Source organism: Limulus polyphemus, unplaced genomic scaffold (genome assembly GCF_000517525.1).
Source record: "Limulus polyphemus unplaced genomic scaffold, Limulus_polyphemus-2.1.2 Scaffold150, whole genome shotgun sequence".
NCBI lineage: Eukaryota > Metazoa > Arthropoda > Merostomata > Xiphosura > Limulidae > Limulus > Limulus polyphemus.
The window spans coordinates 325508-343011 of NW_013665760.1; the positions used below are offsets into that span (position 1 = coordinate 325508).

Here is a 17504-nt window from a genome sequence, read left to right on the forward strand (position 1 = left end):
CTCCTTTTTCTTTCTAGAATGAATTCAAATTGTAAAATGAAACTACATTCATTTATCCTAAGTAGTTTTAAACTTGTAATAGTATACATCTATTTGTAATTAAATTTTATTGATTTATTGCCCTTTGAACCATATCTAACTACTATTTGTGACATTATAAGTTGTAACTCACATGGAGAATGTGCAGCTCACATTATGCTATCAAATTACATTACCCACGAGCTGCTTGTGTGCGTGCCTCATGAAACATTTTTATTATATTATTATTCATTTTACCTAATCTAACCTAAAGAGATCCCTGCTTTTACAATTTAGTTACTTTTATAATAATAAGTAAAGAATAAATATGAAAAATGAGAAATAAAATACTTACCTGTGTTCTCTCTTTTTTTTTTTTCTGCTGTTGACTGTTAATGACACTTAACCCTATTTTTTATACTAATGGTAGTAATGCACTAAATATATTTTATTTAATTAAATAATGTACTAAACAACATAAAATAATAACATGCAAAAAGCAGACAATTTTTCTGGCTTTCTAACTATGCAACAAGAGCCGTTACAAATTCATCCAAGCTAGTCGTTATCTTTCCCGTGACAACGAAGCTTGTACTAAAAGTGAAATTGACAATTCTCTGTTCAGAACACAACCTAGTATGGTATGTCATTTGATAGATGAAAACCTTGTCTTTCTGATGGTTATAAATAATATAGAATTAAATGTAAGAGAGAACTATTAACTAATCTTGAAAGAAAGGATGTGACAGGTGGGTTTTGCAAGAGGGAACTGATTTTCTATTTGATAGCTCTGTAACCAAACAAAATTGAAAGCTATAAAAATTATGGTTTGTCTGAGCAATGACAATTTTATAGGGAGTAATTTATGTTTAATTTTGTACCTGGATGAAATAGAGAAGAGAATATACCTAGAGAAAATGTGTCACGTGTGTCACACTAGGGGAAATTCAGGATTTTTTAAAATACTATATTATAGAATTAAGAACTTTCAACTTACATACTATTAAAATATGGTTTATTAGCTATGATTTTATGCTATACTAATTGGTATAACATAAACAAAAAGTAGTTCAATAAAATTTTGAATGTAAGCCACTAAAACCTCATGACATGCACAGTAAATGATGCCTGGGCAGAGAGGGTTAATAGTTATTGAGATATTGGATGACAATAATGAATTGCAAATATGAATTGATATAGGACTACAGAGGTACAATGTTTCTATTACAGATGAAGAATGAGAAAATTATGTTCAAAAGTATTTGTAATAAGACCTAACATTTGAGACTACTCTCTCAAATTATATATTTTATGTCTAAAACCCATAAATTATGTGATCATATAAGACCAATGTATTCATAGGTTATTATTTTTTCCATAAAATATGTACAAGAATATTTGAGTAATGAACTTACAATTACAGATGTTTTTGAGTTTCAGAGCTTTCTTTACACTTTACAGTTTTGATGTAGAATCTTTCTACAACAAGAAGCTATTAAAGTTTATATTTTCTTCTACTATTATAAATGGTATTTCTAAACACACCTTTTCTAAGGCAATGTAGTGAAGGTTTGGACATATTGTGCTTTCAGGGTTTTAAATAGCTGTACTTTATATCAAGAAATAAGTAAAATAAAAGCATTATAATCACATTATATGTATTGTAAGTTGAATTGTCTTTCACTCACCACAGTTGATATAGGATTTGAAGAATATGAGCACTGATGCTGCTAACTTATTCTTCTGAATTAATCATCATACAAGCTGTTTAAAATACTTAAATGTGCCATTCTAAAATATGGTTCCAGAATGCAAGAAATTTTGCACTTACCTAGGGATGATCATTTTATTGAGTAATGGATAATGTTCTGCTGTTTTAAAGCAAATTCAGATGCTTTTTTTTTTTCCTTTTAGCAATAGTAAGTGGTTCTAATCACTTGATGGTTATGCATAGCTTAAAAAAATATAACCCAGCAAGATTTGGGAATACTTCGAACATCATTCAACATAAACTAAAAGTTTAATAATGTCATAGAAATTGGTAACTTTAGCATAGTTTAATAGTATACTGAAGGTAAGCAGCAGCTGAAGGTTTGAGTTTGTAATTCCAAGTCTAAAGCCTGGTATAAAATATAATTTTGTTTATTCTTTTCCCAATTTTAGTTTATTTCTTTCTTATTGCTTATTTTGCTTACGTAGTAAATTTTTATCATCCTTAAATGTTCATTTTTTTTGTTAAGTGTAAAGTAGCTGATAACAGATTACTTTATAGGCTTGCTGCTGGCACAGCACATGGATTTGAACTTTATGATTACATCCAGAAGAAACATGTGATGTCGAAGTGTAGCCTCAACCCTAATGGTTAGTATGAGCTTCTGTAGCCAGTCATTATACTGCTGAAAAACAGTCTTTATCCATATTTGTAAAGGGAGTAACAACTTGTGTATGGAGATTCTAAAGCATTGAAGTTTTAAACGTATTTTGTGTGTGGGTGTGTGTATATATATTTATGACATAGGATGTGGAAAGTGATAGGAATTGCTGCTGTCATTTTTTCTGTTTAAATGCATTGTTAAAGTGTGTCTCCTTACTCCTCTTTGGATAATTTGTCAGTCATGTATGAGACCTTTAACTGTTGGCATACATTTTCTGTTTTATAGAAGTAACAATGTGATAGTTAATGGGAACTGCAGTTTATATATTCGGGAAGTAAGACCTGTAAATGTATCAGTAAATGGAACCTGTGTTTGTGTATAAAATAGGCATTAGATGTAGCTGTGAGCATTGTCTGTGTAACTGATTTTAAAAACAAAGCAGTAAGTGACAAGTAACTTTTTGTTTATTCTTTGCTATTGATGGAATAATTATACTTACTTCTTGTTAAAAAAACTCTTTTTAATAAAGCAACAGTGTTTTTACACAATTCTTGTTTGAATTTTGTAGTACTGATGCACAACTCCTATGTAGCACTGGAGGTTTTATATATGTAGTTATTTTCTGTGTATCTTCTTGTTAGACTTGGCAGTAGGTGACACTTCAATGTCTCGAAGAAAGTCTTTTAAAAAGTCGTTACGAGAATCATTTCGTCGTTTGAGGAAAGGGCGTTCTCAAAGGGGAAAAAAAGACAAGACTCCAACTAGATCAAGTAGTGAAAGGTAGTTACAAGTTTTGTGTTTATATATGTATTAAGCATTTAACTGTCCTTTGTATCTTTATTTCAATCGTAACTACCTTTCACTACTTGATCTAGTATTTTTTTTTAAACACAAAACTTATATATGTATTAAGCCTTAACTGTCCTTTGTATATTTTTTTTCAATTAAAACATTTATAAGAAATCTTTGAAGGTTTAAATTAATATTAGTTCTAAATTTATTTTTTCTGCAACACAGTCCAAAGGAAGCCAGTCCAACTGATGTGGAACCCCAAGTTGGTGAAGGACAAACCAAGTCAGTGGAACGTCAGGTGGAGGCTAGGGCAGCAGATGACTCTCTTGGATCAATGGTTCGCTGCCTTTATCTGGCTAAGAGCTTCATAATTAACAGTGAGTGATATAGCAGAAGAGTCTGCTTACAATATTTTATTCACATTCTGAATCAGATGTGATTATCTTTTATAAAGTGTGAATGTTTATTTATTATACAGTACATATGATTTAGTACTTTTCCAGTACTGTCTGGACAGCTTTTTTGTAATAAACTGCTTGATAATTTTAACACAATATACTTTCTTTGCATAATAATGTTCAAAAGTTGTTTATCTGCAGCACAGCTGCGAACTACACATTGACATTATTACTGCATAGTTCTGTAAAGACAACAGTACTTAGGAGTTTACGGTATTGTATTTATTATGCAACATGAGAAGTTGAATTTACTGGTATTGTGAGTCTTCATAGACTGTGACTGGTGCCAATACCCTATTTAGACTGTATTTTTCATTAAGTGTTATTTTGTACTGTTAGCTGTGACAACACATTCATAGCAGAACTGATCTAATTAACCCTATGTGTACAGATGAATGAAGTGTGCATGTTATGACCTTTTATAATTACATTAGACATTTAATTAAACTATAATATCAATGCATGTCAATAAACTTTACATCAAAAAGTAGTTCATAATTAAAATGATTATATTATCTAAGTTTGATTTCTTTATTTCAAAAGGAAATATTTAGATAAATTCTTAATCTTCCATTTCTCTGTATTGTGTGAAACTTTCTTGCTCTGAATTGCCCATTTTAGATATTTTTTCTAACCCTGTTTAATCTTCTGAGTTTAGCACAAATTATTCTATTATAGTATGATATTGCTGAGACATAATCTAAATTTATAGCCTCCAGTATTCTTTCTTTACTGAGATGTAAAACAGAAAGTCTGACCCAAGTGCCATATTCTCATCTCACATCCTGTCTTTCAAAAAATGTCAATAATCCTCTGAAATGTGTTGGACTTATAACCAGTAGATTTTAATGTACTGAACTCCTTATAAGACTAGCTCATTCTATCGATAACTTATGAATTATTTGGCCTACAGTTTCATTTTTGGCTATTGCCAAGTCACCTTGATTATCTAGGGGAATTATTTCAACCCACTTGTACTGTAATTAGAAAGTTAAATTATAATTGTTATAAGGCATTGTATTCTTTGTGCATGTGATTATTTTGTGCATATTAGAAATAGAAAGTACTGACAACATCCTTACCAAAAATCACAATTAACTTTTATCAAGACTTTGACAGCAAAAAGGTACAAGAGCCATGCGTAAGTACTAAAATTCTTTTTTTATGCATATTATGTATTTCTTTTTGTAAAAGTAACTTAAATGTAAAAACCAGAAAATTATTAGGTTGGATAAGAAAATTTAAATAGAAAAATAAATTTCTCCCTGGAAACATTATATAATTCAATACTTTGTTTTTCATAATTTTCACTATGTTCTTGATAGTTGATTTATTGCATCGTAACACTAGTTTAGCAGTTACACCTAGTTCAAAGAGCAATAAAATAATAAAATTAAATGAAAGCAGTTATGAAGAGTTTAACTTTTTCACTACTACATCGGTGGATTGTGCCGATCATGGGATCACAAAGTGATCATGAGTGTTTCCATACTATAACCATTAACAACTTAACATGTTTTGTGTATTTTCACAAAAAAATTCAAGCTTTTAGTAAACATTACAAGATATTTATAGACAAAAAATATCAGAATTTTTAATTAAGTGTTTTTAATAAAATTTTGTCTATGAATATATGGAGTAAATGTAAAAAAAGTAAAAATACTTTATTTCTTCATCAGAAAAATTTCAAATTTTATTTACATAACCTCAAACCTCCTAAATAAATATCAAATGCTTTTTTTCTTTCAGAAAACCGTTATATTTTATCTGTTGTTTTCTCTACCATAACTTTATGAGGTTGGTCAATTTGACTGACTTTGTAACCATTATAAAAAATTTAAAGGTCTTAAAATAAAGTGAGTAGTGCTGTTCTATCATTTTTAGCATTGACCACAAAATTTGAAAGTATTTTTGAGAGTTTCTGCTTCTAACCTTGTCACATCTTTTTCCTATGTTTATTTTACTTTTAGTGGCTGAAGTAGAAACCTGCTGAACATAAAACAATAAGTCACTACTCCTACCATTAAACTGTTTATGTGATACAGTAATATGACACTGTTGATAACAAATAAGCTCATGGGGTGCAAGTTTTAAACTATACTTTGTTGTTTGGATACAGAAAAAAAATTATAAAAAAAATGTGGTAAAAAAATTTAAACTGAATTATGCTCAGATAGATTAATTAACATTACTTGGTCAATGAATTCCAGTTTATTAGTTAATTTTACTGTTCCCATATGTTTTGTAAAGTACTTATTTCGGTTTTTTTTTCTGTATATAAATTTTTTCACTGTAAGTAATTGATTGCTTACAATAGTTACCACAATTCAACATTTTTGCAATGCTGATTATTTTCTTGGATTTATAAAACAACCACATATGCATGCAAGGAGTGTAGAATATCTAAGCTGTAGAATCTAAACTATAAAAGATTCAACAAGTATACATAACATTCTTAAAAATAAAATTTAATGGTTAAATATGTCAAATAGAAAACGTAACAAAATGTTCAATGTTTGTTTTGACAAAATGCTTAAACTGTAGAGTAGAAAATAAAACTTTTGTAAGGATTAACCTTTATATAACTATTTTATTAAATTACTGTATGTTTTAGATAATGATTTCAAGTTTGTTTTTTTCTCAAGATGTAACAACAACCCCAACACTATGGGCAGGAACAAATGCTGGTGCAATCTATGTGTTCACTATCGTATTGCCAGATGGTGAGAAGAGGTCTTCAGAGTCTGTTACTTGTCAGTTAGGTCAGTGATTCTTGTATGCCATCTAAGTCAAGGACTTTACCTATAGCAGTGTCTGCACTGTTCAATAGTGATCATGTGACAGATGCTGGTCTCAAGTAGTTATGTGTGAATTGAGTCTCTGTATTATTTAGTGGGCAGTGTTACATCTGTTTAGAATTCAGTGTTTATGGCTCATTTGTAGTATAACACATCAGAAATAGCTCACTGACCATAAAATGTTAAACCATTGAGTGTTTGTACACTTCAGGGATAGTTATGAGTTGGTGTAGTGTCTCTGTAGCCTAGTGACAGTTGTGATCAGTAAAGTTGTAAAATTGTTATAGATGCCAGCCTAAGCAGTTTGCCTGTAAGTCCTGGACAACTAAATATATATATATATACACACCTGTGTATAAGTTTCACTTTTAGATCATGACTTTTGCTAAATAAGTTTTACCATTGACTTATACATGGTGTACAAAATCCATAATATTTTTTTATATAATCATTTTATGTCAAAGTTAATGCCATGAGGCTGGCCTTAAGTAACTGTCTGTTTACTATAACCCAACCTAATGATATATCCTGAGACTGGTTGGTTGGGGAAATAATTTTTTTTATTTATAAGTCCAATAATGTGGGGGAAAAAATATTTGAAAAAATCAAAGAAAAACATTCTTACCTTTTATAATGCTTATGAAAATAGTATGTCCATCTGTCAAAGTAACATTGAAATCATTTATGACAAAATACTTTATCATCCATTAACCTACTGTTTGAATTGTAAAAAACTTATGGATAATAGATCTTCAGTATTTTTTTTACCACCATCTTGTTCAAGTCAGCAAACAGAAATGAGAAATCTTGCATAACTTTAATTAAGGTTCAAGGTGACTTAGGGAATCTTCTTTGCACTTTCTTTTGTTTTCTACAAAAAATACCTAAACACTCTCCTGCATGGGTAGTCAGTGTATTTAAGCATTTTAACCATAAAAAATAAAACCTTTACTATTAATATTTTTATATTATTGACTAGGGTTCACTTACTTAAAAAGTGTTAAAAGTTTTACAATATTCTATTTCTCCTGCGTGCACGTGGAAGAAATCAGTTGATTCTTAATGTGAGAAAAAAAACACTTTTTGAATGTTCTATTTCTCCTTCTCTTTAATGTTAGTGCATGTGTTTGATTGAACCACCTTCAAAGGGGTGAAAACTTTATAAGGAAACATGGGTCCTGAATGCATGAAATACTATGCAAGGTTTAAGTTGTAGGTTATTAATTCCAACAACTCAGAAGCTAGAAGAAGATATGGTGTCAACAAAAAGCTTGTTCATGACTGGAGAAAAAGGAAGAAGATATAAAAAAAATGCCAAGATTTAAATCTGCCAACTATGGTACAAAATGTTTGTTTCCTGATCTCAAGAGAGAGCTTATGAATTGGAGAAAAGATCATCAGAATAGTGGTTTTATTACTACACAAATTTGTATTAGACTTGAAGCTAAGAAAATTGCTGCAGAAAAAAATATTGTGAACTTTAAAGCTTCTGCACAATGGTGAAGTCGTTATATAAAATGACAAGGAGGTCTAATGAAAAACAAGTCTGTTAGTTTGGGATGCATTTAGTGCACATTTAGGAGATGACATCAAGATTATATTAAAAGTTAACACAACACTGACTTCTGTTATCTCAGGAGGACTTGCTGGTATTGTTAAGCTATTAACATTTGTCTTAACAAGTTGTTGAAGGATAAAGTATGCAAGAAATAGATTGATTGGATGAGGAATGACATATAAACATTCACTGCAGGTGAAAATATGAGAGCAGTACTTTTGAAAAAAGTTTGTAAGAAACTTGTCACAGTTACAAAACTTTAATTAACTATGCAAAGTAATTAATTAGAGAACCAGGCCCACTAACTGAAGTTTTCTATCTACATTGTGCATTCAATATATACTAATCAGAAATTTTTATCTGTATTTGCAGATTTGTAAAATTTATAACTGTGAATTAATTAAATTGTACAGTAATCAAGTTGCAAAGTATACATTTAGCATTTCAATCTGAAACAGATTTCCAATCTTGTCTATAATTTCTGTGACAATGTTTTATTTTAAGTCATTGATTTTTAATTTTTTATAAGATGAGTTAACATTCTTATGAAATTTGTTTAAAATAAGAATTTTGATTTTGCATTTACAGACATATATAAACAAAGAAATGTAGGATTGAAGGAAATGGATATCTGAACAGCATTATTTCTAAAAATATTTGTGGTTAGACCTCATTATAAAAGGTTGTATAAAATGTAATTTGATATATTTAGGAAAGTGTAGACCTAGATACTGTAAAGACTGAAGTTGTGATGAGACATTTAAATTCTTTTTTATACATATAGGTAAGGAGATACAGCTGAAACATAGGGCACCTGTTCTGTTTATTCATATTGTTGATCAACATGGTTACCCACTGCCAGATCCCCTCGAAGTCCAGAAGCAACTAGCTAACCCACCAGACTTGACTGGAACACACAGGGTGTTGATTTGTTCAGAAGAGCAGTTTAAGGTAATGTGATGGATCATAAAATTTTTTTGTTGCTCTAAATTTGTTTTTAGGATATATTCTTTTGAGTAGTCCAGAAACTTTAATAATCAAACCATTAGTTATTTGAAGTACGATGTGGTTAATATAATTATACAAAAGAAACAACATTGGAACTAGGATCTAGGTTTTTATTAAATTTTCTTTCTAAGTTCATAATTTTAGTTTTTGATTTGTTTACTAAAATTATTTGTTAAATTTAGCTATAAATTCAAAATATGAAGTTCCAGCTAGCTATGCAAAGAAGTATTTAAAAAGACCAGAACTTTTGAAAAGATAAAGTACATTAAGTTAGAATTGTTGTTGTTATAAGACCACCACCATTAATTAAATCACTATATATATATGTCACCAGTAATTTGATCAAAAGAGCACCACTGCTTGTAAATTATTTGATTTGTCCAATTTTGTACTGTTTACATAACTTGTAAAAAGCCAAGTATGGTAGTATTTACAAATAATAATTCTATATGAAATATTTTGTGTATGTGCATGTGTATATATTCTGCCTTGGCATCACAGTTATAATCATAAATCTAATCGGCAAAGTGTTTTTGCTATGATTAAAGTGCTTTTTAATGATCTTTCTGCTTTAAATACAGGTATTTACTCTTCCAACTTTAAAGCCTTATGGAAAGTTCAAGCTGACAGCTCATGAAGGGTCACGGGTCAGGAAAGTTGGCATAGCCAAATTTACTTCAAAGAGTGGTAAGTAATGCTATCTTTGAAAAAGGAGAGATGTAGTAAGTAGCAATTTTTATTTTATATATATTGCATGTGATGGTGAAGCAGGATCTCTAGATTGACAAGTTTGTGGGAAATTACATCACAATAAGACTGATAATTTTTATCAAGTATTTCTTTACTGGCCTTGTACGTATGTGTTTAATTAGTTACAAGGCTTATTAATAGGAAAAAAAGTTGGGCTGCTGTATAATTATTTTAATTGTGGTTTACATAAATGATTATTCTCAATTTGTACCAAACACTTTTAACAGAAAAAATTAAAAGAAAATAAAATAGTCTTTTCATGTTGGAGAGACCTTGCTTAATCTTTTAAAATCCAGAGTATGGTATTTTGCCATGTTTATATTTTTTATAAAATTAGCATCAATAACTCATAAATGTCACCAAAGCTGGAACAGGCATTTCAAAAATGTGCCATGATGTGTGTGATACTTTTTGAAACATACATTTTATTTTTCTGCTTGACTTATGATTTATAATATAATCAAACCACTGTGTGACATAGTCATTTACTTGACTAATACTAGCTTTGATGATTGGCCTTGCCTTGGGATCAAATTACAAAACTCAAGTTATTTTGTATAAAGAATTAACTGGCAAGATAAATACTTCAGTAAATTAAACATGCAGGGATACTCATTAAGTTAAATTATTACCTTTTTTTGGCATACAAATAATGGAATACCACAACTAAAAGACAAGAAAAAGTTGTGTTCACCCTTGACACATGCTCAGACAATTGAAGCATTAATAGAAATTTAAAATTTTTGTGTACGTGAATAAGGAAGGTAGGAAGCCATCTGGCAAATGGAGTGCAAGAAAGAAAATAATCCCAGGTTTAAAATGATGTGTGTATGATTTTGACAACTTAAGAAACAGGGCTATAACAAAAAGAAACATGAATAGTTGAATTTTATAGTTTTAACATCATCAGTTCAAAAATCCCCCCCTCCCTTTAAACAGTACCCCACACACACGCACACACACATTTTCTCAAAATAACTGTACTATTACAGTTCTAGATGATAATTTATATGTTGTGGAGAAATCGTTCCTTAAAAATTAATTTTTGTTGCAAAAGTTCAGATGGTGCATGATATCCTGGGGTTTTTGCATCCGGGATCTGATGTGTGTTCAAATCATAAGTTGGATGGTTCAAGCCTAGCCTTGCCTCTTTTATTTTTAGCTGTTAAGGCTGGAATGCAAAATATTTGTAGCTTGGTTAATTTTATTTAATTAATGATTAAAAACATATATTATCATGAAAAATTATGAAAGTCTTCACAATCATAACCATAAAAGCCAAGTGTGGGTCAGTCAGTAAGTCTGTCACACTTAATTTTTCCAAATTTTGTGACTTACCCAAGTCTAATTCCACGTTTTCTCTTATAATACTTCCTCTTTTGATTGTCTGTTCCTGTTTTAGTTGAATTTAATCGCTAACATTAGTGTAAATAGCTCCTAAATTACAGCACTTTTTCTGCTATTGACATAGAATTGCATTCACTCCCTATCCATGCCGCTGTAAAATTAGTTAAAAATTAGCACAAGTCTATGCTTGGGAATTATTATGAAAATGCCTTTGTTTAAACAGACTGAAGATACCTATTATCTGTTGGGAAGAGAATGACTTTGCCTCAGAAGCAGAACATGTGTGTGTGTGTGCAATCACATGGTCATCGTATGTGGTTAAAGGACTTCAGCCATGCAGCACAGAACAGTGGACGACAACTAAGTTTAGTGAAATCTTAAGGTGTATTTTGTATGTTTTGTACATGGTTAAATGACAGTAAAAATATTTTAAATTAAAACAAGGAACTTAAATATATTGAACAATTTTACTTGAATTAAACAATGGGCTAACTTGTGACTTTTACCGGTGCCTCAAGTATCTGCTGTTTTTGTTATCTGAAATTTTTTGCTTTCCCCGAAATAATCAAGTTACTTTATATAAAAAAACTAACTGGTAAGATGATCACTTCAGTAAAATATAAATACAGGGAAACTTAAGTTATTTTAAGGCAGACCTAAAGTAAGTTGAAACTGGTTGTTATATTGATTTCCCAAAAAAAGAAGAATGTATATAATTCTTTATTTCCAGATTTCTTTTTCAGTAGTTTTGAAGTAGCCTATATGTATTTAATGTGCAAAATTTACACTGTTTCTACATGATCATTTTATTGCTTACATATTTGGTGGAGAAATACAACATCATAAGTGATTGTTTTAATTTAAATCTTCTTGTTAGAAAAATATATATGTTAACTATATGCAAAAGATAAAATATTCATCCTTCAGCCGTGGTTTTGGTTAAGTGTTACTGTAGAAGTTTCGAGAATGGTTTACTTTCCTGTAAGGTTATGACAATTTTATGTAAATAAAAAAAAATACCGGAATTGTGAAATTCTATAAAAATTAGATTTTTGAGCTACGTAAAAATAGAAATAAAATAACAAACTATGCTCTTTTTATACAGATGAAAACTACTCTGAATATTGCATGACATGCTTAACAAATCAAGGTGATCTAAGCATTTACTCCATACCAGAACTCCGGAGACAGTTAGTGCAGTCTTGTATCAAGAAGGAAGACATCAAGTAAGATGAAACTGGTTGACTTACTGACTTGAAAAAATAAAATAAAAATGCATATAATCCCCCCCTCCCCCCAGTTTTTCAGTAGTTTTAAAATTGGCCATATATATTGAGTCTGTACAAGACTTGCACTGTTTCACTTGATTTTCTTAATGTTCAGTATATTTAGAGAGATTGTGACTGTTTTAATTTAAATCTTTTTAGTAGAAAAATAATAATTATGGAAAAAGAAATAAATTTTGTATATCTTGAATTAATTGTTTCATAGAATCCCTGTTTTATTAGCTGTAAACGTTGAATTATTGTGAAAAGAATATAACATTGTTTTATTTAATAGTAGGTTCCACTCCAAGTTTGATTTATTTTTAACATTTAAGGCTGTTTTAAAGTATGCTTTGAGGAAGCTGAATACAGCTTAATTTTCTAGAGGTTTTCTGTGTTTTTAAAAACAGTCAAGGAAGTGTGAATGATTATTTTTTAACATTGTCATTGAAAAGGAAAAAAATGTATGTGTATATTTTGTTCAAGTACTATCTATTTCTTTTTTAAATGTAAAAACTGCTTATAATATGCTCATTGATCATGTGATTGAATTTTTGCATCTGTTATTCACCAGTAATGTAAATTCCTTAATAATATATAAAGTAATTTACATTATTTCTTTTAATACTTATGTTAACTATATGCAAAAAATGAGATAATCATCCTTCAGTCTTGAATGTTTTACTTTCCTGTAAGGTTATAACAATTTTATGTAAATTATCAAAAAAATGCTGAATTTGTGAAATTCTAAAAAAAATTAATTTTCCAAGTTGTCCATCATAATCTTTTCTAGTGGAATATCCAGCTTGGTGTTTACTAAGAACGGTCAAGGTTTCTTCCTTCATTCCCCATGTGAGTTTGTACGGTTCACCTTGTCAACCACGAGTGTTACTGATGTCCATTGTGTGTTAGACCTGCCGGAAGGTGTCAGATCTGCAGTAGAGCCTACAACTGCACCTGAAACTGTCTCTTCTCCTGAAGAGAAGACCAGTCCTGAGTCAGAAGGAGACATTCAAGATGAAATGTCTGCAGAAGAGAGAAAAAATGACACTTCCGAATCAGGCCCAGCTATTGGAGAAGGAGATGGTGGAAAGTAAGATTAATTTTTGTGATTGTCAACAATTGTCTTAAAAAGAATTATTGGACTCATCAACATTAGTTACTTATAAAAACTTTATTATATCCAGTTGCTTTAAACCTGAATAGTTTTTTTACTGCTGGTTTGTATTGTTTTCAATTTCTACTAGTCAAAAACTAATTTTTAAGAATAATACCTGGTCTTTTAAAAGCTTCATTAATATCATTCTGCTGACCAGTTATTTGCACATCATTAACATCTTGTTGAGAATAAAGTGTTTTCATATTTCATATATTGTGATAGTAATGATATTAAACTTCCTGGATATGTAACAGTTCATTCAACATTTTATGAAAACTAATAAAACAATAAATCAGTTTACTTTGCATAAAGAGATAAGGGGGTAAATTCAAGGCTTGTTTTTTATGTCTTTAACACCTTTAATATCGATTGGTGTGGTTTCAGTATTAAGTTTTGTTCTTCCAGTTTTGTATAATGTCTTGTGTTGCATTGGTACTCCTTGTTATAAGATAATAAATATTTCTTCAGAAAAGGATTTTTATATTGCCTCAATTTTGGTGTATTTACTATAGTTTTATTCAATATGTACACTTAAATTTAAAACAGACAAAAAATGTCATCTCGGTGTTTGTTTTTCTAAAATATTATCAACGGTTTTTATTTAAGATTTGTAACAGATTAGGTTTGAATGAACCTCCTTTTTGTACATAAGATCATCAGTTAACTGAGTGAAAACTGTTTCTGAAGAAACTATTCATCAAAACCAACAATATATAGGAGAAAAGTTTATCAAGTTTAAGAAAATGATTAATAGTCTACTTAACTATTAGTTACAAATACATTTTGACTAACAATTCTTGTTGGTACTTTTTTACATGAGAAATATTCACAATGGTTTCAGCATACCTGTTTCTCTTATCTGGTTTTGCCTTTTATTATTTTTTTTGGTAGTGGATGAGTAATGCTTATCCATGCACATTACATGCTTAACTGTGTAATTTTAACAGTTGAAGATTGAATGTGAATTTGTCTCATAGAATTCTCTGCAAATAATGAAATATCATGAGAACATACATTTTACAATAATATGTTTAACACTTTTACTTATTCTTTGTAAACTGTAGAGCTAATTGGGATCAAATTTCTTGTACTCACTTTGGTATTGATCTTGTGAAGTTTAAATCAGTAGGTACTACCATAATCTTCTGTTCTCATAGGCAATATAGTTTTAAGCCTCATTCCGCATTCCTTTATCAAAGCTGTTTATATATATATATATATATATATAGATATGTTTGAGTTTGTATATATTCCTGTTGGTTGTTGTGTGTTTAGTCACATATTTTTAAAACCACCTTCAAAGAGAAATAAATGAAATTGTGAAGGTAGACTTCCTGAAAAGAGTTGCAATATTTACATGCTTAAATGCCTGTTGTGATATCTACTTTCCTATGAACATTTATTCACATATTGCAAGCTGTGTTTCTGCACATTTGACTTCATTTTCATGAAAATTAAATGCTGGAGCTCAGTTTTTTTCACGTACAGTGTAATGACCAAGTTTTCATGTAAGAGAGATGGTTGTATTAGTGTTGCATGTAATAATGTAATTTAGGAGATATATTGAAAACTAATTAATTATTGTAATTGCTAGGTAAATTACTTTCTTCAATATTGTTAGACTTTGTTACAAAATAATACTCACCCCTGCAAGTGTTTAAAAGAATGACATACTTTTGTATTATCTAGAATGGTTTATAACAATCAACCATTTATCCAGCACGTTTTATATATATATATGCATGCTTTACATCAAATAACCATACTTTTACTTCATAACATTTTCTAGAAGATATTCTCTAAAATAAAATGAAAATATTAAAAATGGCAAGAACCAGATAATTAGAACACAGAAAATTATAATACAATTTCTCAATAACTTGACCTTTTTACCATGAGACACTAAAAAAAAAGTAGCAATTAGATTTTAGAATGACTTTTGTAAATACCCTGTATTAAGTAAATCCGTATAAATCCATCAGAACTACTGTTTTTAATATATCCAAGAATCAAAACAATATAATTGTTCTTGAAGTGTCAAACTCTTAATTAACAATTGGACTTTTGGTCAAACTATACGTCTCGTGGAATGCTGCTTTTGACCTTAAGAAATAAAAAAACAAACTATTATTCTATATTGCAAAGACATTCTTTATAACTTCAATTTGACTCTAGAAAAAGATAATTCAGCTGTGATATAAAACTTTATTTAAGCATTGAAAATTTGTGATTAGTACAGTGACTTTCTTAATGCAGGGTATTTAATATAAACATTGTTCATAAGTTCAGTTACTTTCCTTAGTGTCCTAGAGTGTCATGTTCAGTTAGAAAAAAGAAAGAAACTTGTGTTTAATCAAACTGGTTTAAATAATAAATTCTTAAAGATGTCACTAAGAGCTTGCTAGAAAAATACTGTACTTCAGCGTTACATGTTTTAAAATGTGTGTAACCAATATTAATTTATAGAAAATTCGGGAAGCCTAATGCCCTGATGGTATTATAGTTAAATATTCATAAATACTTTTGTCTTTACCCTCTGCAACTTTCTGGAAGCAAGATCCATGAGAGGGAAAGTATGTTGAGATTAAACTCTATTGTAAGGAAATTCTAATAAAGATTCATTATATTGTAATAATAGATATAAAACTGAAAAGTTACTTTTTTTAGTTATAAAATGTATTCATGTTAAGGTTTCTTTTAAAATATAATATTTTGCAAAGAAAAATCTTGAGCAACAATTGTGAGTGGATGAAGCTCGCTATATAACCTTGTTTAAAACATAAATATGTAATTTTGATTTGTTCACAAAAATATCAATGAACCCTTTTCTTCTCTTTTTGGACAGTCACAAGGAGACTATGCTTGTCTGGTAATGTCTTTCAGCTTTCACTGTAGTTTAATTATCTTGCAATCCTAATCATAAATATTCTTCTTATGAATTGTGGTTTATTACAGCATTTATGTTAAATTCTGCTGTAAATATAGTTTTATTTTTGCAATATGCATATGTCAGATGTTTTAATTTCTATTTCTCTGTATTAAGTATCAAGCTATAATATTTTGATAATCTAACATGAATTTGTGTGATAATTCGTCAGGTATTAAATATTTATAATAGTGTGAAGTATGTACTTTTAACGCACACATTTTCAGTATGTCGTGAAGAATTGTCAGACAGATTTACATCTTTGTGGAACTTGTATAGTTTGGTGAAATGCCGTAATGTTGCAGATGTTTGATTGAAATATGTTCACATTTGTTTATAAAAGATTGTGAAGTATGTTGCAACTTAGAATTTTTTTTCAATTGAAAATTATGAGCTCAAATATGACTACACAATAAGATTTAGATATGTCTTGTTCTTGCTATGAAATAACTGTTAGTTGAACACTATGGGTGATGAAGAAAATTGGCTTTTAAATGAAGGAATGATTAAAGTTAACAAATATAACTAATGTTTGTATTTAAAAAAATTAACATAGCTAGTAGACATTCCAGAAAAAAATTGTGATACACAAAATTTTAAAACGTTTTACTTGGAACTTTCATATCTTGTACCCTCTTTGCAGGTATGTGGCTGAAAACTTGATATGATGTAAAATGCTGGGAAAAGCTCTACATACATTGAGAATTTAAAAAATTAGGTAGCATGGAAATCAAATCTTAACCTTTTGTTCAAGTGGTTAATATAATATTAAAATTATTTTTAGTTAAAAAAATTAGATTCAAATCAATTGTAGCAAGTAATTGGGGAATACATGATTTTTATAGTTATTTTATATATAACTGAACTAGCATGAACTGACAGTTTTATGTGCATAATAAAATGGAAAATCATGCACCATAAAAAAAAAAAACTTTAACTGTTCAGTAAGTGCTTGTGATAAGCTGATGTACAATTAAGTTTTGCAAGAATCACTGTACTTGTACTGTGCTACATTCACTAATAAATTCAAAGTAATATACTCTTATTCCA

General features: G+C 29.4%; 1 protein-coding gene and 1 long non-coding RNA gene across 6 annotated transcripts in view; both read left to right on the forward strand.

Annotated features, from left to right (window-relative positions):
• LOC106475913 (lethal(2) giant larvae protein homolog 1-like) overlaps positions 1–17504 on the forward strand; it is an 86924-nt gene that overhangs the window by 58443 nt on the left and 10977 nt on the right. For all 5 annotated transcript variants that reach the window (XM_013936591.2, XM_022381027.1, XM_022381033.1 and 2 more), the window contains exons 15-22: positions 2291–2379; positions 3035–3173; positions 3411–3562; positions 6289–6405; positions 8784–8950; positions 9589–9694; positions 12210–12330; positions 13163–13462. In XM_013936591.2, coding sequence (XP_013792045.1) covers positions 2291–2379; positions 3035–3173; positions 3411–3562; positions 6289–6405; positions 8784–8950; positions 9589–9694; positions 12210–12330; positions 13163–13462 — 1191 coding nt within the window. The remainder of the gene's footprint in view (positions 1–2290; positions 2380–3034; positions 3174–3410; positions 3563–6288; positions 6406–8783; positions 8951–9588; positions 9695–12209; positions 12331–13162; positions 13463–17504) is intronic.
• On the forward strand, positions 13469–17499 carry LOC111084281. Its single transcript, XR_002609479.1, has 2 exons — positions 13469–16397; positions 17098–17499. It is a non-coding gene; the product is annotated as an uncharacterized LOC111084281 (long non-coding RNA).